Here is a 22081-nt window from a genome sequence, read left to right as displayed (position 1 = left end):
TGTGCATTTCTATTTACAGGTGAAATTCTGCCAGTACAGACAAAGGACTTGAAAAATTTATCAGGGGTTTAGGAAAATAGCTTTGAGCTTTTGTTCAGTGACTGCTTTCCCTCCCAACCTAGGTTGACCAAGTTCTTCAGGCAGCGGGAATCAGAGAGTAGAGAGAAGGAGATGGTGTTTTTCCTTGCTGGCTCTGAGTCCCTTTAGTTAGGTTGAAAACAATGGAAAAGTACTGTTTTGGTGTCCCTTTGTTACAGACCACTTCAGTTCCCTAAAGCACTAAGCATGATAAATAGCACCTCAGTAAGTTGTTGGTTGGTGTTCTTTAAAATGAATGCTGTTCTGCAGCCCAAAGGAGTAAGTTAAGGAAAAGCATGAACTCCCCATCTTTGAGGTTTGGGAGCAGGTGCTAGTGCCAAGTTCAGCAGGATTTTGGGAATTCTTAAAGGATAAAGAAGCAGGGAGATGCCCTCTATAGGAGCAGATTTTGTCCTGGTGTGGCCTGTTAAGGAGCAAAAGAACATTTTGAAAGGCAGTAGCTGCGTTCATAGAGAATGTCCTGCTGTAACCCAGGTGGGGACATGCTAAATGCAAATATGACTTTAGAGGAATTAATCTGATTATATGTAGGAAACTTGTACTGTTTATGCGGGAAATGTGCCCCCTTTTCCTTGAGAAGCTTATAGCTTGACTGAATGTAGTTGAGGAAGAAACTGGTTATGGTCCTTCTAATGGAGACCTTAGCACAGAGCTCATGTGACAGAATTTCGTTGCATGAGCTCACATTGATTGGAGAACTGAGAAATATGCTGGTATAGTATGTAGTCAGAAACTACAGTGAAAAACAAAGGGAAAGCTGCTGGAACCTCACAGATTGCAGAGCTTCCCATGGTGCACATTTTGCCCCTCAAAATTTGCTTGAAGTACTATCTATGCTTAAGACCACGCAAGCTACAGTTTTATTTTACATACTAACCAGTGATGTGCAGCAGATGTTCCTGGACACATTTCATGCCATCTCTAGAAACAGAGCATCTCAAGCCTGCGTAGGTCCCTGAAACACTGACGCATGGCTTCCTTCTGAATTGCAGAGAAACTGCTCTCAGTCCAAATTAAGCTGTGTCTGCTGCTGGTGCCTGTCGTGAGGGATATTCCTATTTATACCACTTGTTCTCTGTGAAATGTAGGTCAGGATGTTTAACTTCTGACTGCTCATAGGACAAATAATTCTCAGGTACTTCCATGTTAATACCAGAAAATTGGGAGTACTACCTCTCTGCCTATGCTCTTCATCCTCTGCCGCCATACTTTTTCCTCCCTTTTAACTGGAAAGAGGAAAATCTGCTTTCCTGTTTCTCTGTGTACTTTTCCTCTCCCTCTCCAGCTCTTTGTGATTTTCATTCTATCTTTGTCCTCCAATTTTCTGTGCTCCTTTTGAAGCATGAGGGTCTGTTCCTGCTCTGTGCTGTGGTGCAAGGACAACTGCAGGCTCAGTGTTGGAGCCATGGAGATCATGGATTTATTTATTTATATATATATTTATTAATTATTTCTACACACACACACCCCCCCCCCCCAAACTCCTGGGCCATCCAGCCTCATGTGAGAACAGATTGGCCTTAGTATTTGGAGAAAAGATCTATAATAAGCACTGGGGACATGCTGGTAAAAAGCATCAGCATGGCATACCAGCTCAGTTGGAGTACTGACTGTACATTAATTCTCTAACTTATAATTAGCTATATTAAATTCCAATTTTCTGAAAGGAACCATTATCAAATAACACTCTTGTTTGAAATCTCAAAGAAACATAAGGAATGAAAGCTTAGTCCTCTTACGCTTTCATCTTTCAGAAGCAATCCATATCTCAACATCTTGACCTACATTTTCTTTTTACCCTCTCCAAGAAACATTGTGTGGATTTAATGTCTCACAAGGGAGGTAAGAATTTTTTTTATGCATGTGTACGTGTTGACATGTGAAGTTTAGGGAAAACAATGAGGCCTTCATGTCCGCAGTGACAAAAAAAAAGACCAAAACCCAAACAAAGAAAAAACACCCCAAAAGTGTTTTCCGTAGTATCTCAGGGGCAGATTTTAAGTTCAGAAAGAAATTAAATGTAAAAATTCCACAACGTTCTTTTTACCAGTAATCCACTTATATCTGTCTAGTTTTTGCCAAACCTTTTTCTGATTTTATGAACCAGTAGAGAAAAAATTTGGGTTTTTCTTCTTTCTTTTATCGTTCTTGCTATTTCAGATCTAGTCATACATTTTCTTTTTACCGTTAAATGGGGTGGGGGTCTTTTTCTGGTGGGAGTGGAGGGGTCGGGTGGTAGTATTGGTGTGTTAAAATTACGGTTTTGTTCACATTGATTCTCACCTACACTGTGTGTGGTGTTTGGTGTTACTACTAAATGGTTTTACGTGAGAGTCAAACCTTGATCTGGGTGGCCTGGATGTGCCAAGAAGCAAAGGCGTGCATCAAGCACCTGGTGCAGGTTGCAGGCTGATCAGGGTCACAGCTTTGATAACAATTCCTGTTCCGTGTACTGCCCCTCTTCCAAAACGGAGCACAGTGTCCCTGCAGTTCTGCTTTCCTATTAGATTGTTCCATTCTCTCCTGTCAGGAGGGTAGATCCGTTCTCATGGAGTGGTTGACACTGTCCATTCTGCCTCATGCTGCCACCTGGGACTATGGCTTTAGAGGAGAATATCATCTCCTACTGCAGGATATATATTGCTGTAGCCTCACCCCATGTGGGAACAAGCAGAATTCTCACGTTTTGTTCAGCATGGTTTTGTTAGGTGGTTTTGGGGGTATGAGTGGGTATGTGTGTGTATGTTACCACTTTTAACACACAAAGTGCTAAATGCATGCTAAGCATTAACACTATTTAATAGTCTTTGTAGCTTGAGTTGCGCTTGGTAGAGATACCTTGAAACAGTGTGGGGAGATGTTCTAACCCCAGGAAGACTTTCGTTGCCTGAACTGTTCCAGTTTAATATGTCTCCTTTAGCTTTTTATAGGGTACTGTGAATGTACAGAAAGATTCCAGTTGCTGTTTTAGTTGCCTTTTTATTTTTTCCTCCAACACTGTCATCTTGAAATAGAGTGGGTTTTTTTTTTTTTGAATATCAATAAGGTACTTTTGGCCCTAAATCAGTTTTTTATTTTTTGTTGCAGTAATACAATGGCAAACTTCAGCATACACACAGCCTCCTGGGTGTATTTTGAAATCTTCCTTACTGCATTAATACAGCCTGCATTTCTATGCTGTTCCATTGCACGTACCTCCAGTCCCTCACCCCCATTTCCCTGATGCTGTACTTGAAATATGCTACTAGGTATCAGCCTTTGGTTACATGAATGGATGGAAGGAAAATTCTGTGCAACACATTCTTGGTTGGGGGGCAGGAATCGGTCTTCTTAAAAAAAAATTGCAAGATAGTACTTTATCTCCTTTGCTTTATTTTAAATACACATCAGTGTATAGTCTTGTATAAGTGTGCGGTTGATGGTTGTTCCAAGGTTTCTATTAGGTCAGGAAGCAGCTAATGTTGTTTCACTTCCCCTTCTGATGCCCTGAAATGTGAGTAAAAAAAGCTGTTTAATAGCAGGCAGACTATTTCATGGTGGTGGAATTTCTTTAACTCCTCTGGGGGTGATGTCTCGGGAAGTCTCCTTAACATTTCAGAGCCCTTTCTCCAGCATCAGGTTTTCAAATTGCTAGCCCCCTACCCCAGCTCTCATCTCTTCCCCCTGTGGTTTCCCATAGAGCTCACAAAAGGGAGGTGAATGTAAGGTTAAGCTGCTGGTCTCAAGAGCTAGAAATACAGATGGAAATTGCTTGGCATATGAGAAGTGTTTCCTTAAAGGCTGATAGAGTGCTGATGTTTCATATGCAAAACTTTGGAGAACTGCATTAATGCTGGCAAAAAATCAGTTATCCTCCCAGTTAAAATGAGAACTGTCTCTGTGTACACTCTGGGAGGTGGCTGAAGTTTATGTTATCCAGTACCTTTTAAGCTTGCATTGCACTTGCTTTGGCCTTCATGTCATTCATTCCTGCAGTGAGATCCTCAGAGCTCAGCTGACAGCCAAACATAGGCTCTTCCTGCTTTGCTCCCTCACCTGCTCCCCAGTCACTGCAGCACTGGAGCAGTCAAGGAGGGCAAGGATTTCTCCTAAGCATCTTCCAGCTACAGACTTAATTCCACTGTGGTTTTTATCACTGCACGTGCCCAGCCAGGTAGGTGTTGCTGTGCATCAGAGAGATGCTTGCTGCCAACCCCTGACACTGCTGTTGGCATTGTGAAGGAGGTGGGCTGGATCCTTACCTTAGGTAAAGGCTTGGTGCTCAAGTAAAGGTGAAATGTTGTTGCTCCTGTGCACGCCTGTGGCAGAACAATTCGTTCATTCACATTGGGCTTTCATACAGCACTTGTGAGTTCAGTTTGCATTGGTTGGCATAAACATTTTACTGTCGCTGTCATGAACCTCTTCTGACAATAACTCTGCAAACCCATTACAGGAGGGTGAATCAAAATGGCAAGAGTAGCTCTTTACGCTAAGTGTGAAGTGTACTCCTCCGACCTTTAATTTAAGAAAGTGAGGAAATGATACTCGCTTGCTTGCCCCCACTTTAAAGAAAAAGAAGAGAGAAAGAAAGAAGGAAATCCCTTCTCCTGGGAGGGAGTGAACACAAGTGTGCAAGTACTGATTTCATAAAATGATAGGTGGGAATTTTGGTGTGTTCTGTAGCTTTCAAGCAACTTGGTTTTCCAAATACATTTGAAATATGTTTGCTTACTGTATGGGAAAAATCTTTATTACCGTATTGCTGCTTCACACATGAAAAACAAGTAGTATTTTTTTTAAAATTCTTAATTTCATAATCAGTTTATCATGCTAGGTGTAAAATTGGTGACAAGGAGGAAGGCATCCCAGAAGTTCAGAGGCAGAGTTTTAGAAGCTTTCAGGTGTTCGAGTTTTTGTGTTGGTTTGTGGAGTGTTGTAGCTGCTTTCTGTGAAGAAAGGAAATAAATGGTACACTGGGTAGATGGTGTCAAGGGGAAGGGTTCATTCCCAGAAAAAGCAGCTGCTGGTTTTGCCCCAAAGAGAATCTCCTTTCCCTACTAGCAGCAAAGCACTGAGCATTTGATGGAATTCAGGGTTAGAGACAAAAGCCCAGGAAACCGATGGCTTAAAAAAAAAGTGTATGAGAATTGCTCAGGCAGCTTTCATGCCTCCCCTTCTGGGATGTCACAGGGCCCTATGCTGGTGTGGTTGTAAAGCCTGTGCTAAGGCTCTTGACAGGTATGTGAGTGCTCACGCTGGCATGGAATTGGGAATTTAGCTGCAGGCAGCACTGGCACATCCCTGGCATTGGGTTATGTTGTGGGAGGCAGCGCTGCTTGTGCTGCCTGGGGTCCAGCCAGGCTGCCCTAATCTCCTGGGGCAGGGAGGGCTGTCTGGCACGTTGCTGAAGAGGGTTGTAGGTAGAAGTGGTTGTGGCCTATTCTTATTTTTTTTAAAGTCGGCAGATATTTAATTGTGCTAAACTTGGAGCTCACAATTCAAGTGCTTAGTAGAAGGAGGTGGCATTCCAGAAAGAAAAAAATCCTTGTCAATGAAAGGGGTTGACAGCTTGACGCCTAGAGCTGGCTGATGGATGATCTTGGAGTTAGGGAGGGCATGTTGACTAGAAAGTTATTGAAAATGTTGCGTGAAAGTAATTGAAATTATTTAATTCAAGTATCTGTCATATGAAATTGGAGTCCTTGTAAAACACCTAGCATTTGGTGCAATTATTTTTTTCCCAGGACAGGAGAATGACTTTTCCCTCCCCTCCTTTTTTTTTGGCTGAAAGTTCCCAGAGCATCTCCATTGCAGAGAGCTCTATCCATACTCATGGGTGCTGGCTGTGCAGGTCACTGCTGCTGCGTCACCAGGCTGGGGGTTCATGCAGCAAACAAGATCTTCATAGCTTGTGTTGCATCGGGGGAAAACCTATTTCTTCTCACTGTCTGGAGAGCTGCCCATGCTACTGGCAAAAGTCATGAAAGGCAAGTCCTCAATGGCATGCATTAAAACATCAAATGAGACAACGTGATTAGAAGTGTGTCATTCAGCATTTGCCTTTCATGACTTTTGTCACAGAGGGGAGAATTAGAGACAATTAAGCAGAGGATAACCTCCCCGGAAAGGATTTGTGGCGCTTTTCTCCTCCTTTCTCTACTTCCCACACCATACTGCGGACTAGAACCCTCCTCCTGTTCCAGAGTCTGATCTTTTGCTCCCTTTTGAGGTGTATGTAGAAGTCCTACATTCATTCTTCTGATTTGGTTTGCTTGAGAAAGCAGTAACTCAGTCTGCCTGTTCTTGCAGCCTCCTGTTTGCAAACAGAGGAGGACTGGCCTGGTCCTCCAGAGGAGCATAGAGGTTGATGGAGTGCCATGATGCAGGCTTAACACCTGCTGCCAGGTCTCTGTACCCCTCAGAAGGGCTGAGCTCCCACTGAAGAGTGCAGCAAAGGGCTGCTCTGGGCCTTTTCCACTGCTTTGCATGGGGGAAGAAGCTGGCTATCCATGACACTGGTTCTAGAAATGAGCCTTTCATCACCTCAGTCTGCCGAGATCATGAGCCTGGCCTGTTTGTGTGATTTCTAGTTGCAGATCACTAGGAACCGTGCTTCATTAGAGAAAAAGCACATACTGAATATTCATTAAGATGCTGTTTTGGTGTTGTATCCAGTTTCATGCAGATACCCTGTTTTCAAATTATACAGCCTGTAAGGGTTTCGTAGAAATTGTAACAAATACAGCCAAGCCTTGCTAAGCCTCTGGGGTTTAGCTGCACATCTTTCCCTTTTCAGGCACCCAAGTATTCATTGTTAGCAGTGAGACACTGCATGCCTTTTTATCTCCCTTGTTGTTTTATTTGCACATTCATATTTTGTATTTTCTTCCAATTAGTAGGCTCTGCCTTGCCCCACTGTGTTTGCCTTCACCTTCTTTCTTCCTCCTCCATTTATACTCTGTGGAGACACAATTGCTAATTTTTACTTTCTAGTGTAGAATAGCTGTTGTCTGGAGACCTGCTCTTGGCATAGCTTTTCTTCTCATGTTACTTAAAATACCAGAATGCCTTTTTAAAATTATTTTGTATTTTTACATATCAGTCTAGTCCCTTGGTGCTAAGCTATGGGGATTTTTGATGTGTGGATTTTATTGTTCCTTTGTCCAGCCATTCCTAGTGGAAGCTTAACTCTGAAATGGGGTATGTCACTGAGTCTAAAGCACATCCCTGTGATGATGAGGTGGGGAGAAATAACTTAATAAGAGTCGGACTGCTAGTGCTGTTTTACAGTTAAGATGGATCTGTAAAAGTACTTCAGAAAGGGGAAGAATTGTCTTTCCTTGGTGCTCCCATGTAGGTGACAAAGACCTAAAATGCTGTCTTGCTTTACTTAATTCTTTCTTACCACAATAATCCGTGCTCTCTCCCTCACATTTGTAAAGAACAAGCAAAAATATTTGGTAAGCCAGCACAGTAACCCTTCTCCAAGTAATTGTCAAATAGATACAAACCAAATAAAATTGGAAGGGACAAAACATTTTAAAATGAAATGCTTGCTTTCACAGGCATGTCGAGGGTTTTCTTTACTCTCTCATCTCATGGGATGTTGCCCCACTGGTTCTCCATTCAGCCATAAAATTCCCCAGAACAGGCAAGATAAACAAGACATAATGGTTTTGGCATAAACCCCAAAGAATAATTTATTTGGATGTCACTGATAATTTTGTTAATACCTGAGAATGTACACTTTCCTTTCCCAGTGGTTATGCTGATTTTTCTATTACTAATATCCATGAACTAAATAGAGATAAATTAGACTTGTGGACCTGCTCGAGCCTGTGATTTCAAATAAGACACATGTTTAACTCTGTTTCCAGATTGCATATGTTATTACCAAACAAGAGAGAATGTCCTGTAGGACAGATGTCCCTGGCGTAGCTGCAAATCAAAGGGCACTTGTTCACCTCAGGGGGAGCTAAAGCCACTCGGTTGAACACCAAAATCAAGACAAGGCACACACCACTGAGGGATTTTAATAACAATATGATGTTTCGCTTACCGTCTGCACCCCTCCCTGTGTTTCACGATGGAGGCAGATCTCACTAACTTTGTTCCACAGGTGGGTGAGCTGAGGTATGTGTAGGGGTTGTGACTTCTCCAGGGACAACTGATTAGTGGTGACTGCTCTGTTCTTGGTGATGGTGTTCCCTTGCTGCTGCATAGGGCGTCATGCCTCTCCACCTGCACCTCTCTGAACAGCAGAGGTCTATAGCTTGGCAGTTGGAGCCCTTATATTCTTCTGGAGCTTTCTGGCTGCAGTCAAGAGGGGCTAGGGGACAGAGGTGGATGCAGACTACATACTTCATATACTGTGACTTATTGGCAGCATGCAGGAATAGTACGTGGTGCTCATTTCCCCAGTGCTAACAGGGAGTACTTATAGTACTATAAAATTCACAGTGTTTCTGTTTGTCAAAACTTAATGACCTTTACACAGCCTAGTACCTACTTATTACAAAAGCTACTGCTCTCCCCTTATCATACAGCTCCAGGAGCAATTGGTAGAAGCTTGGTAGCACAATGGTCCCGATAAAACAGATAGGAAGCAGCTGTTAGGGTGGTGGCCATCAGCTCTCTTCCCTCCTCTCTTTTCTGTTTCATTCAGGACAGCCCTGGGTCTAGGGCAAAAAGACCTAAATTCCTTGGGTCCTGTTCCCTCCTCCCAGAAAAAAAAAGGGGGGGGGGAAGTCAAGGTTCTTTCTTGTGGTTTTAAACTCTGCCTTAGCTCTGCATTTGTAGGAAGGGGGTTTAGGAGAGATCTGTTTGTTCCCCCAGCTTTTTTGAGTCTGGATTACTGCTGCTATCTCCTTCACCTGTGTATGAACACCTACCCTACCGCTCATCGTGTTTCCTCCGTCATCCAGGCCACACCAGCATGGAGCTCAGGCTGATTGGTTCTGTTCTGCTTTGTGAAGAATAAGGTGCCAGAAAGTGGTCATGTGATTCCCTGAGTGAATCAGGGGTTTGGAGATTTCATTGTATCCTTAAAAGCAGAGAAATGTCTTTAATCAGAGAGGTGTGTCCCTTTGAATAGATATATTTAAAATAAGCCTGAAATAACAGGTCTAGACTTCAGATGATAATTAAATTATGTTAATTTTTTTACTGTTATACTCTTGTTTCTGTGAATTTAATACCATCCCCATCCAAAAACCAAAATGAAACACCCTTAAAAGTGTTGTGTTGAAACACCAGAACAATACAATTTCAATTAATGCTGCTAACAGGTACTTGATAATAGGCTCATATGCAGGAAACAGTCACATAAATGTCTTCGGTTGCTTAACAGCAATTTTGGATGGAGATGTAATGGGAATAAGGAGCTTCTTTCAATCTGTATTATTTAATCAGTTCTCTTTGGTTATCTTGTCTTTGACAGGCTGACAAACACATCTTGTGCTGTAATGTCATTCATGCTTGGCTTCCATAGTAATGATGTATATCTACATATAAAAGCACTCTTCTAGTAATTTCTGAAGACTGTACAAGCTATTTGCTAACAGTTTTTGGCATAACAAGTACTGCTTTATGCATATGCTCTGTTATGTACCACAATCAACCTAATGTCCAGTGGCTTGTCATCTGAAAAGCCCATATACTGTTAATTACCATCATGGTGGCAACACAGAGCATCATGTGGTATAAACAACGACTGTTTCATGTTGTGGCTTTTTTATTTGGAGACAGAAAACTGTTGTGGTTTTGCATTACCAAATGAGATCAAAATAGCGTTCTCTTGACAGCTATCCTTTAAATAAAAATGGACAGGGAATTGATATGTCTTATCCCATAGAAAAATGTTTTGGTTTGTTTTGTTTTAAAATTATCTTACTATCATGAAGCCCCAGTTCCTTTAATCTCTAAGACAACCGCAGCATGAAAATAGGCCTTATTTTTGAGGCATGTTGTCTGTTTAATATGTAATGTGATACCTTGTCATGCTGTGACAATGTGACAGATGGCATTTGCACTATAAAACTAAATTATCTTTTGTGCATAGCTACACAACAGCTAAATACAGTAACTCTACTGTATGCTGATTACTGCAGAGTGCAGATGTTTTAGAGATACTGCTATGTTTTAACTTGGCATCAAATGATTAATGGTTTTATTTAACTTGCCTACCAAGATTTTCATAGTGTTTCAGCACATAGTCTCATATGTAAGGGTGGTTTTGGTAGAAGATAAATTTAGGGTTACAGACAATGGGATGTGAATTTATATTGCATTGCAGATGTTTGTCTAGTACTTCTGCAAAATGGGTTAGGACTACTCATGAATGATACTTTGCAAGTAAACTTGTATATAGAGTTACAGCTTACAATAAACTGTTAAGTCCTGTGGTTATTGGGTTGGAAGAAAATGAGGTGTAGCTGAGCCATTAGTTAATTTTATTTTGATTTTCAAACAGAATATTGCCTGCTGAAACTAAGGGCTACAGTAAATACTTAATGCTGAAGGAACTGATTTTTTTTCACCCTCCATACTTGAGGCATAGAACTCATGTTTGGGTGGTCTTCCGTGGTGCGGTTATACCCAAGAGTTTGTCCATGTTCAGGTAGCACAGACCTTTCAGACCATGGTGTGGGGTGGTCAATGACCCTAGCTTTCTAACACTGCAGTTAAACCCCTCACTTTCTTGCTTAAGTGAGTGACTTCAGCAAGTGACTTAAGTCACTTAAGACTTATGTGACTTAAACTTTGACATCTGTGGCAGCATTCCTAAATGGGACAGTGCAAAGGGAAGAAAATAACTGATTGGTTGATTGATTTTTATTTTTTATGTTTTTGAAACAAAGCTTTCCTGTACAGCTCCCAAAACTGCACAGCTGAAGTTTGGACAGGCACATTACTCTAAGTAAACAAAGCTGTAGCTCTGTGCCTACATATCTGCAATCTGTGCTATTGCATGCTCTCATAAATATCACTGTCATCCTGGCACAGTGAGAGTGCCGCTTCCATTAATCCACTTTTTAACTTCTTGTAACTTGTGTTTGTCTATTTTGCCAATTGCCCTGGAAACAGCCTTTGTACCACCTCCAAGTGGTTCAGCTTGCAGGGATCAGGGAAGAGCACAAGGAGAAGGGTCCTGCAGGGAGGCAAACCAGTATCTCTTGGCAGTGGGAAGTGGGTGTCCCTCTGTGGTGAAGAAGCACCCAGGAACAGAGTTACATATTTCACATATAGCTGAGACCTGCAGTATGTCTCCCCGATGCCATGGGGATCTGCTGATGTTAGATACTCATCCCATAGAAAAGGTTGTGAATATGGTCATGTTGAAATTCCCCTTATTTAGGCCAGTTAATGCTTTTGATATCTCTGGCTTGTGTTTGTGTGGTGCTGACTGCTGATTTTTCTCACATGAAGGCTTTGTGGGCTGCCTCTCACTGTGAGAACTGACGGGAAATACCATTGAGTATCACTTTTCTTAAGCCTTAGGACTGGGACATAAAATAGGCGTTGCTGTCTTGTAAGAACCTGAAAATGTTCCTGTTCAGGTGCCTGGTTGTCCTTAGAGTAGTGATGTAGAAACAGTGTACTGGAAGCATTATGTACGTCCTTTCACTCAGCCACTGTGTTCAACTAAACATGTGGCACTGAGATTTGTTCAGATGCTTCCCTTTGGTTTCTTGATCATTTAGTAACTTTAATAATGAAGAACATACCAGTAATCATAATCTCATCTGTGCCTAAAACCAACTAACAACTAACCCCAAGCCATTACTTGCATTTTTTCCTGTATTCCCTTATGTTGTGGATTTCTGCTTCTCTCTTCCTTCTCTCTTTTCATCCTATGCACTTATACTTAAGTGGTGTTTTACTGTATTGGAGCATTCCCAGGTACTGTGACTTTGCATCATGTGTTCAGGTGCTCCCAAGACCTGCCCTGTACATGCCTGTCATCCATCTCTCCAAATGACCAGAGATGGGTTCGATCATGGCTTGAGCATACAATTGTAGATTGCTGCAAAAATTATATGTGTGTCGCCAAAAATGGTAAGGTTAGTGAAATCTGTACCAATATAAATAAAATTCTGCCTGTACTGGAATAGTAAGTCTTACTTAGTAGGCTATTATGAGAAGCAGTCTGCTTGAGTCAGTGCAGGACCCCTGAAGTAAGCTCATTTAAGCAGATTTAACTGTTCTTTCCAGACACTGTTTTTTTGCGAAAGGGACGTGGCTGTTGCTGGAGAAGGCTCAGCAAGACATCCTCTCTATTAGCAGCTACAGTCAAGCAGCAAAGATAGTGAGCTGCAATGGGAACAAGATGGTGAATGCTCTGCAAAGGTTGTAAAGCTATGATATCTGTATTCTGTCTGGGTCATCCTTGAGGGTACAGTTCAGCTCATTGCAGAGCCCTTCCTGCATGTGAAAAAATAAACTTGTAGCTGCAGACAGGTTTGAAAACATTCAGTGTGCATAAGGCAAATAAAAGGTGGTGATAGAAGTCTCCTCAATAATGACTCAGATGCAGAAGGCAGAAAGGACTTTTCTGCTTTCCCTGCTTGTAACAGTGCACACAATGCTCACATTTGCTGCTTTTTCTCAATGCAGTTAGAAGCTGATCAGTGGATAAGTGCAAATTTTTTTGTGTGTCTCCTTAAGCAGAATGTAACTATAACTGCAGTTTGCTATCACAGCTTATGTGGAAGTTTAAAAAAGAACGCAGCAAAACTGTGAAGCTGACATTGATGTGCCTAAGATGCATTTTAGAAAGGATGTTAAGATCTCCATGGTTCAGTTCTAAGCTACCTTTTTTAATTACTAGGAATTAGTAATTGGCCTTTCTCTTAAAGTATCTAGTGTTGGTCAGTTAGAGCCAGGACAGTATATTCAAGGGACCATAGATGTCATTTGATACGTGAGTTCCTGTCTTTCTGACTTAATTAAATAATTCCCTATTACTGACTTGGTTAAAGTGGTGTTTATTCAGTGACTTTGAGCTGTTCTTCAGTGTTTCTGTTCCTTTTAAACTTTGGCAGAAAATGTGTGCTGTTTCACTCTATATAAATTATTATTTCACATAAGTCATTTTAATATGTGAAATCCTACACAGACTTCTAATCCAAGTTGCTGTACTTTCAAATTTAATTTTTATGAGGTTTAGTTAAAAAATATTAAAAAATCTAATTTGACTTTTAAAACAAACACTTTATATTACAGGGATAAAGTCTATTTTTATCAACCCTGATTTATTCTGCTTAGTTATTCAGGACTTATGGCTGATTGTGATTCCAGGTGCCAGTGGAGGAGGGAGTGAGAGCTGGGCCTGGGATGAGCCTAGTGGGCATGGGACAGGCAGCTGCTGCCAGCTCTCTGGCAGCTGAGAACGTCACTAGCCACAGGCTTTGCCATGAGCAAATATGGCTTGTGGCATAGTGATCTGCTGGTTGGAGGGCACAGCCATGGAAAAGCAGTAGAGAACTATTCGTCCCTTTGAATTTATTTAGCTCTTGATGGCTTGCTGGTTCCTCAACTGTTGATATGTGCTCTCAAGTAGACAGAGTTAAAGAGTGGTTCAGCTCTCCAGACTACGCAAAAGTGTGTTTCCTTGCTCGTTTGCTCTTTCCTTATTATATTTACTATTGTGGCACTTGGCTTTTAAGAAACATGAATGCCTACTGCTTCCTGACCTTGGAGAGTCAAACTCTTGTGGATTGACATGTGCCAGACTGCTCCTGCAGTGCACCAGCAGATCTGTGTCCCATCTGATTCCAGCTCATGGTGATTGGGGTGCATGAGTGCCACTTGGCACAGCTGTGGGGTCCCCACACCATCCTGGGGCCTTCAGACTCCTTAGAGCTCCCAACTGATGCACAGAAAAGAATGTGGTTTATTGCAGTTAGAGCAGAAATGGCATTTGAAGAAAAAAGTACCTAGGGGCAAACTGAACACGTTTGATATAAAAATGATTGAGTGGCAGTAAACTTTATAACACCCTGCTTCAGCATGTGTTTGCTCTCCAGTGCTTGGAAGGAGGCTGTGGACTGTGGCTGTCTGTGCCTTTTATCACTTCAGAGTGGATTTTGCAATTATGCTGGCCTTGAAAACCTGTAGAACATGACACCCTGCCCATTATTTATCAGTATCTCTCAGTTGTTTCATACCTCTGTTTTAGGATACTTGTTTTAATTAGTTTCAGCTGACAGTAGCTGACTTCAGTTATCAGCAATATTGCTGTGTTTTGGGATGGTGCTGGTTATGATGAATAATAGTAGACCAACCAATATTTTTCCTTAAGGGATACAAATCATTCTTGTCTCCCAAGTGCATTGATGACTTGGCAGGGTGAAAGGATGAATAAAAATTGCCTTCCAAGTGCGTGCAAGTTGACAGCCCGAGAGTTGATTTTCTTGACTCAAATACTTCAGGTTGCTGGGTTTTACATATGGCAAGTCTCCAAAACAAATATTGCTTTTGGAAACACCTAATCAAATCCTGCCATAAGAGTTAAGTTACTGAGTATCAGGCCTCAAATGATATGCTTGATTTAAACTCCTCTGGAGTTCAAAAACTGTAAATCTTATCAGCAGTGGTTTCATGGAAAAATGCAAAGAAAAAGCTGAAGCTTTTTTTTGCTTTTTTTTTTTTTAAGAATAAACTTGGGCACTAGGGCTTCTAGAGAGGGTGAAATCACCATAGGAATATAGTCTGTTCAATATTTTCTAAAGGTCACCTTCATTTCCATGGGAATGCTTTGAAGGGATGCTATCGCCTCGCCTTGCATCAATGTGTTTCCTTACAAACCCTGTTGTGATATCATGTGCTGATGCTGAAATCTGTATTATTTGTTGGGTCACAGTCTGAGAGCTCTTTAATGGAAAGGAAGTACTGAAAGGTATTTAACAAAAAAGGAGTGAAAATGTAAATTGGGTCATTTCATGTCTCCCTGCCAGTTTTAGGCTGTCTAGTAAAGACATTTTAATGCCAAAATTCGTGCTTAGTTTCAGCTTTTGCTTTGTGGGCTTTATGTTAGGAAAAAAAAAATGGAGCTACCAATTCACTGCATCTTCCCTAGAAAACATAATCCAGGGTTATGTTTTGTAGGTAGTATTTCTAAAACAGTGTATAAAAGCTGCAGCATGTGGCCACCATGTAGCCACTTCTGATTCCAAGCCAATAGAAATTTGGTATAGTTCAGACTGAGTAAGAGTAAACTTTGATGGGAAAAAGAAGAGAGCGATATGATGTAGCGATATGATATAGACTTTGAATTAAGCTATTTAAAATGGGTAATCAAATCAGAGCGATAAGATTGGAATCTGAAAGGTTCAGAGCCCACTGGCAGACAGTGCATTGCACACAGTCATAGTGCCCAAGCAGGCTGGGCGGGGAGGAAGCTTTTGGCTGTGGCCAAGGTGCCTGGACTTAGAGCAGGCAGCTTGCCAGAGGAGGTGCCTTGCTGTTGCTTTGGTTATGCTTCAGTGTCCCTTTGAAGCTAGGCTTGGTTGAATGCTCAGTTATGCGATGAGCAAGTGCATCAGTGGCTCTGAACAGTGATTTTCCAGAGAACAGGCCTGAAATGGTGTAGTGCTGATGCAGCTGTGGTGGGAAGTTCTGAACTGCTGTTATAAGTAAGCATCTTTGGTTTAGCACTCTTACCAGCCTTTCTGCCTGGGATGTATTGGAAGGCATTGGACCCCTCAAGGTTTTCTACGGTGCAATTATAGAAAGGGGGACTGAAATGGAAGAGAGAGCTAAGTCCTACCAGTGTTTCTCTGAGGAAATAAAGCTGTGAAACAGATCTCTTTTTTTTTTTTAATGCCATTTGCTAGTATTTTGTTGGAGAGATGAGAAAACATTCTCCTGGATAAAACTGCAGCTCCTATGGTAATAAGTTTTTAAAACCCCAAGTAAATACTAAAATGATAACATTGTTTGTAATTTCCCTCCCTGTCATCCAAGAGCCTACTGAAGAATATGTTACTGTTGTTTATAGGAGTCATACTGTATTGTAGTTAGAATAAGCAAAATTTATTAAAAGTTATGCTTGTTTAGAGCCCAGTGGTGTCTTCCATCTGCGTGATTCTGCTTGCTGTAACATTCCTCCAGAAGAGAAAAGGCGCAAAAGGAAACCAGCTGTGGCAGACATTTTCCCTGCCTTGTGTACCTTTGCTGTCAGTCTGGAGTTTCTGTAGATGAGTGACACTTGGACAAAAGAGTTGAGAAACAGACGTTTGATGTTCACCCCTTTGGGATTAGGTTTTTTGTTTTTATTTTTGAAGGATCATAAATTGCAGTGGTTGGAAGCAGCAGAATGAAGAGCAAGGTGATGACAAATTGGACCAAATGGCAGCTTAATTTTATATTGATCTACAGATAAATGCAAGATTCTCATCTATGTCAGTCTACAGGAGTTCTGTAAAACAGGGATGAGTTTGACTAAGCTGTGTCCTTATTGAATGAGGGATGTGACAGGATTATAAATACTATTGCAAACACACATAGTGTGGTTATTTGGGATCAAGGCCTTACAGCTAACCAAATCAGAACATACAGTCAGGTTTTTATCAGAGTACCTCTGTACAAAATCAGTGTTATCAATATATCTCTTTGCAAGATGGTCGCATTGGTCCTCAGCTCTCTGTTGTTAGTGTCACGTGTGACTTTTTTTGAAATCCATTTGGCACTGTTAATGCAGGTTTTGAATATTGTGTACTACTTTGTCACCTTTGCAGGACTTCTCACTAATGGCCAATCTAAAGGATTAGGACCGGGATCAGAACAGCTGGAGAATGAGAAGGACGATGCATCACAAGTGTCCTCAACGAGCAATGATGTTAGTTCTTCAGATTTTGAAGAAGGGCCCTCGAGGAAAAGGTCAGTAGTGCATTATGATTAAAATACAGCCTTTCTGGTTTGTTCCTTTTTGCTGTAAGGTTGTGACTATGTTACCTGTAGGGTATGGCTGCACATACTGCCCTACCATAAACAGGTTTCCAGTATGGTTTCCTTCTAGTAACAGGGAGGGATATAATAAATTTTGCTTCATCCATTGGTATAGATGGTTCTTCTTCTTGTTTGGGAAAGCATGAAAAAGCAGTTCTTTTTGCAGTAGATGATTGTAAATAAAGTGCCTCTCTGTTCCCTCTTGCCCTCCCTTCTCCTCCCCCAGCTTTGGCCTCTCAGGGATGTGTCAATACGTATGTGTAATTTCAAGAAAAGCATCTCTGAAGTAGTTAGTGTTGTTAGTTTTACTTTTCTGTGAATGAAACTATATGAAGTTAAAAAGGGGGAGGGAAAAGAATAATACAGATGCTTCTGAGAAGAGAAGCTGTATGGTAAGGCAGTGTCGTGGGTATTGGTTGCAAAAGACTACTTTGAGATACTGCTGTAGCAAGTTACATCCTCTTTCCTAGAAGCTGGTTATGAGGTCCTTGTTGAATTCTTACAAGTGCTAAATGTGCAAAATGTGGTTAAAATTGTACGAATCCAGCCAATCTATTATAGAAAATATGCCGAGAATGCAGGAGGCTGGGAGTTGCCCTCTGTATGAAGAACTAAACCAGACTGTCTGAAAAATGCATTTAAAAGAGAGAAACAGAAAAATGCTTTCTCAGTCTTTTTCCTTCACACTTCTCGCATCGTTGTCCCAAGCCAAAATGAACCATAAAATGAAGTTCTCTCTCAAACAAAGGAAGTATTCCTACAAGCAAGTTTTCTGCACAACCTTATGATTCCCCTGAGAAGCCTGATGGGGAGAGGAGAGTAGTGCTTTCCTGGAACCCCCTCTTAGTGTTCCTGTGTCCCCCACCACTGGTCCCCACAACCTTTTTTACCCCCGAGCAATAAACCCTGCCCTTTGGGCAAAAAAAGTCATATGCCCACTTAGCTCTGCCAGTGTATCAGGATAAAATCTGTGTTATCTTCCATGCTGGTAGAAACATAAGGCTTACTGCACCCTACTGCTGGTCAGGGGAGAAATACTTGTGTGTTTACCTTTGGTTTTATGAGGTAAAATGGATGTTTGAAAATTATTTCTGCTTACAAATTTGGGTGACATCCACTGTAGGTGTGATCCTGGGAGACAGTGGTCATTGTTTCACACTACTGTTGCTTGCATATTATTTTAAGGAATTTTTGTTGTCTTCTGCTTTGTCCCCATGTTCCTTTGTTTTGTCCCCATGTTCCTCAGCCATCCTGACACAACTGCTTGCAGAGACACCATAAATAGGTTCTTGAGCTGGTTAGGATTAAAAATAATAGCAACTGGAAGATGGATTGAGGCTTTTTTTTTTTTAGGGTCCTTTTGTTTTTAACCTGCATTAAACCATCTCTTGTTCACAGCACAGCTGCAGGAGACATCTTCCTCTAGGAGCTGGCAAGGGCCAGAAAGGAGTCCTTTTCGCTGTCCATGTTTCTTGAGTGCTGCATGATCCAGCTTCAGAAATAAGTGGGATTGCTAAATCATTGTCCCAAGAAACTTCATTTGAGTGTTATGGGTGACATTTTTTGAGGAATCCTTGCTAGTTTTTGGCTGTGGGAATTCAGACACTTGGGAAGCACCTGGGTGGTTCAGGCCTAATAGCAGGGAACTTGGTGCCTTTGGTACTTTACAGGTTAAAACAAACAAAAAAAAACCACAACAAAACACCCCCCAAAAAAAACCCCATCAAACCCAAAAAAACCCACCTACTCCAAAAAAATGGAAGCCAAGATGAAAGATATTTTTATGGCTTCTGTGGAAGGCAAGGCATCATTTCAGTTCTTCATGCATCACTGAAATAATACTACGTTTCTTGCTGCCGTTGCTGTGGAGGAGAATGTTCCTGTTTCGTTTCCATTTACACCCAACACAGACTTTCATCTATTTTTTATTTTTCCTCCTCCAGCTTCCTCTTTGCAGAGAGACATCTTCTGGGCTCCTTCTCTTATGCTGCACTGCAACATGTTGAACGTTTTGATGTCATCTTTTCACTCCCTTTTAGTTTGTTTTGTTTAGCTGAATATGTAATGTTTCCTCAATCCAAGCCATCTTGGCATCCTACCTCCTGTGGCAGGTATATTGGGTAGACAAAGGATATGCAGGAGGATGAGGAGTAGGGATACGACTGAAGTGGGATCTATGGGTTTGCTGCCTCAACTCTTCAAAATCAAACTTTTCAATTGTCTATTCACAGCTGTGTACACAACTAATGGCAGTTTTGTACTAAAATACATATTTGAACACTGTAACTTTAGCATGTATTTCATGCAGGCTTTTTTCCCCTCCACAAAACAAGTATTTGTCTTCTCAAAATACTGTGCTATATAGCTGGTGGTATATGCAGTGAAACGATTTTAGGGATTGGTGCATTTAGTGAAGCATTTGTATTTGGAACTTGCTCTATACAATACAGTGAGGTTTGAGTACCAGGTTTCCTGTAGTGTTTGAATGGAGCATTATATGTCAGTTGCTATTTATTTCTTTATGGCTTGTGGGGTTTTGGTGGGATTTTTCTTGTTTGGGTGTTTGGCAGGAATGTTTCTTTTGGAAACTTGAAATTGTCATCTTCTAGAGGAATAGGTCGTGTGCATTTCATACCAGTGATGGCAACAAAAAGAGTGCTAAGCAAGTAAATGTAATAAATGAGGGTGGCTGTTGTAAAGGACCCCAGTTTGTTTAGTAGTTTAAGGCTCTGGTTTGACCTTGCAGCTCTTCAGTGTAATGGCAGGCTGGTACTGTTGAGGTAGGCAGTCTTTACGGTTTCTTCTTCCCTCTTCTTCCCAGCTGACATGTCTGGCAGTCTTCTGGCCTCCAGGCTGGTCAGTTCAGTGGACTCATTGGCAGCATTCTCCTCCCTGCTAGAGCAGGTCACATTATATAAATGGAATAGGGAAATAGGTTCGTTGTATGTGTGCAGCATGTGTGTGGTTTTAAATTTGCATTATAGGTGATCCAGACTCTTATAGTTTCAGAGGCAGTTTGCACAAGAGCCTGGATGAACAACAAGTTCTTTACTGTGAGGGTCGGGAGGCACTGGAATGGGTTGCCCAGGGAAGTTGTGAATGCTCCATCCCTGGTGGTGCTCAAGGCTGGGTTGGACAGAGCCTTGGGTGGCATGGTTCAATGTGAGGTGTCCCTGCCAATGGTAGGGGGGGTCCATCTAGATGATCTTAAGGTCCTTTCCAACCCTAACTATTCTATGATTCTATGATTGTAAGTGCCAGTTCTCATAGCAAGCTGAGTGTAGATGAGTTTGCTACCAGTTAGCATTGCCTTGTCTCACTGTGGCAGCCATCCCTGATGTAGAGTTTCCTCTGGTCGAAACTAGACGGTAGATGCTCCCAGCATCATAGGACTTGAGTGCAGATATGTAGGTGGTGACAGGCATCTGTGAGGGAGAGTAAACCCCTCCCAGCCTTCCTGTTGACCCTTGAAGAGACTGTTGCCAAGTATTTCGTATTTCACACATGCATGCCAAGCTGCCTAACACAACAGTAGACATCCCAAAAGCAAGCACTGCTTCAGGTTTATCACATCTATTTTTCAATTTTTTTCAGTTTCAACCCCTTTCATAGTAACATAGCTTGATTGAAGAACTACATGTGCCATAAAGAAAGGATCATGATGGGAGGAAAGAGATTGCAGTTCTGGTAGAAGTATGCTGATCTAAAATGCTGCAGATTTTTTTTTTTCAGAAACTCACGTAGATATTGTACTTGATGGAACAGCCTTTTGAACATGGTGGCTTGGCGCTGTTTAGCTTCCAATGGCTCCAACCAGTCTGTGGGCACTTTGTCAGTAATTAACACAATTTCTCTCTGAAGGAGGCTTCCTACACAGCCAGGTTTGCAGCCAATGGGTAAAATTGCAGCTACATTTCTTTTAAGTGTAGCGTTTTAGATTGCAACAGAAATCATGGAACAGTATTAAAGAGTATTCTGTCTGCCCTTTGTCATGCTGCAGGTTTCAGCTGTGTTAGCTTGGTCGTGGTAAGGAGGAAAAGAAGTACATGTGTGGCTTTGCCTCTGCAAATCTCCCGATCAGTCAAAAAATTGTAAGCCCTTCTTCCAGAATAAATGGCGTTTGGGGAGAGATTGGCAGTGGCAGTAGTGGCAGGTGTGGGACTTCAAAATGCTCAGATTTGTTTACATTTGAAGAATAGAAAATGCTTTCTTTGATCTGAGCTGTGTGTATTATTAGTGATGAGGACTGGAGGGAAGCAGGGGGTTAATCCTGAGTAGTAAATATTACTTTCAGCCAGTAAAGAGGTGTTAGTGTTATTCTAACATTTGGCAAAAGCTAAGTATTCAAATATTTCACTGAATCTGTTGTGTAATGGGTTGCTGTCTAATTGCCCTGTAATTGAAGTTAGTTGCTGGTTTGTTCTGTGCTTTTGGGAGGAATGAACAGAAGCATTGGTATACAGGCTTTATAAACTGACGTTAGGTGGCCTTCACCAAGTAAAGATCATGCATTTCAAAACCCAGAAAAAAGGTAACTGCTGAAGAAGTGTAACTGCAGTGTAGCTGCATGTTCTTGTTATGAATCTCCAATTTCCAGCTATGATTCTCAGTTGAGAGGGTCAATAGCTAACAGGCCAAATGTGTTTGGCCGCTGTGCTAGATGCTTGTATGTTTTTATGGGCAACTTTTAAGACTACAACCATTGGCAATGAATAACAGTGGTCAGAGACAGCTATATGTTTTGCAGCAACAGCTGCTCACCTTACCAGAGACATGTGCAGAGCAGACTTGATATGACAGTATGTTAATCTTCAATGGTAGTAGGCTATATTGCTTGCTTCCTGTTACTAATCAGGTGGCTACTCCTCTACATGGCCCCCTTCCTAGAAATGCAGACAGGGAATTGCCAAATGCAGAAATGTATTTATCTTTTATTGTAAAATTCTGTTAATAGAAGACTTTGAGAAGTGGGAGGAGCTTGACTGATTTTAGTAATCATTAAGCTTTACAGTTTGGGGATTTAAATTAATGTTAGAATATTTTCTTTGTT

The 22081-nt window shown here is 41.5% G+C and overlaps 1 protein-coding gene across 1 annotated transcript in view; it reads left to right on the top strand.

Annotated features, from left to right (window-relative positions):
* The window catches only part of JARID2 (jumonji and AT-rich interaction domain containing 2), a 217323-nt gene that overhangs the window by 105106 nt on the left and 90136 nt on the right, over positions 1 to 22081 (top strand). Inside the window, exon 3 of the mRNA XM_005149879.3 lies at positions 16821 to 16962. Coding sequence (XP_005149936.2) covers positions 16821 to 16962 — 142 coding nt within the window. The remainder of the gene's footprint in view (positions 1 to 16820; positions 16963 to 22081) is intronic.

The sequence above is a fragment of the Melopsittacus undulatus genome, chromosome 1, assembly GCF_012275295.1.
Source record: "Melopsittacus undulatus isolate bMelUnd1 chromosome 1, bMelUnd1.mat.Z, whole genome shotgun sequence".
In the NCBI taxonomy this organism is placed as follows: Eukaryota; Metazoa; Chordata; class Aves; order Psittaciformes; family Psittaculidae; genus Melopsittacus; species Melopsittacus undulatus.
This window is presented reverse-complemented; position numbering and strand designations above follow the sequence as displayed.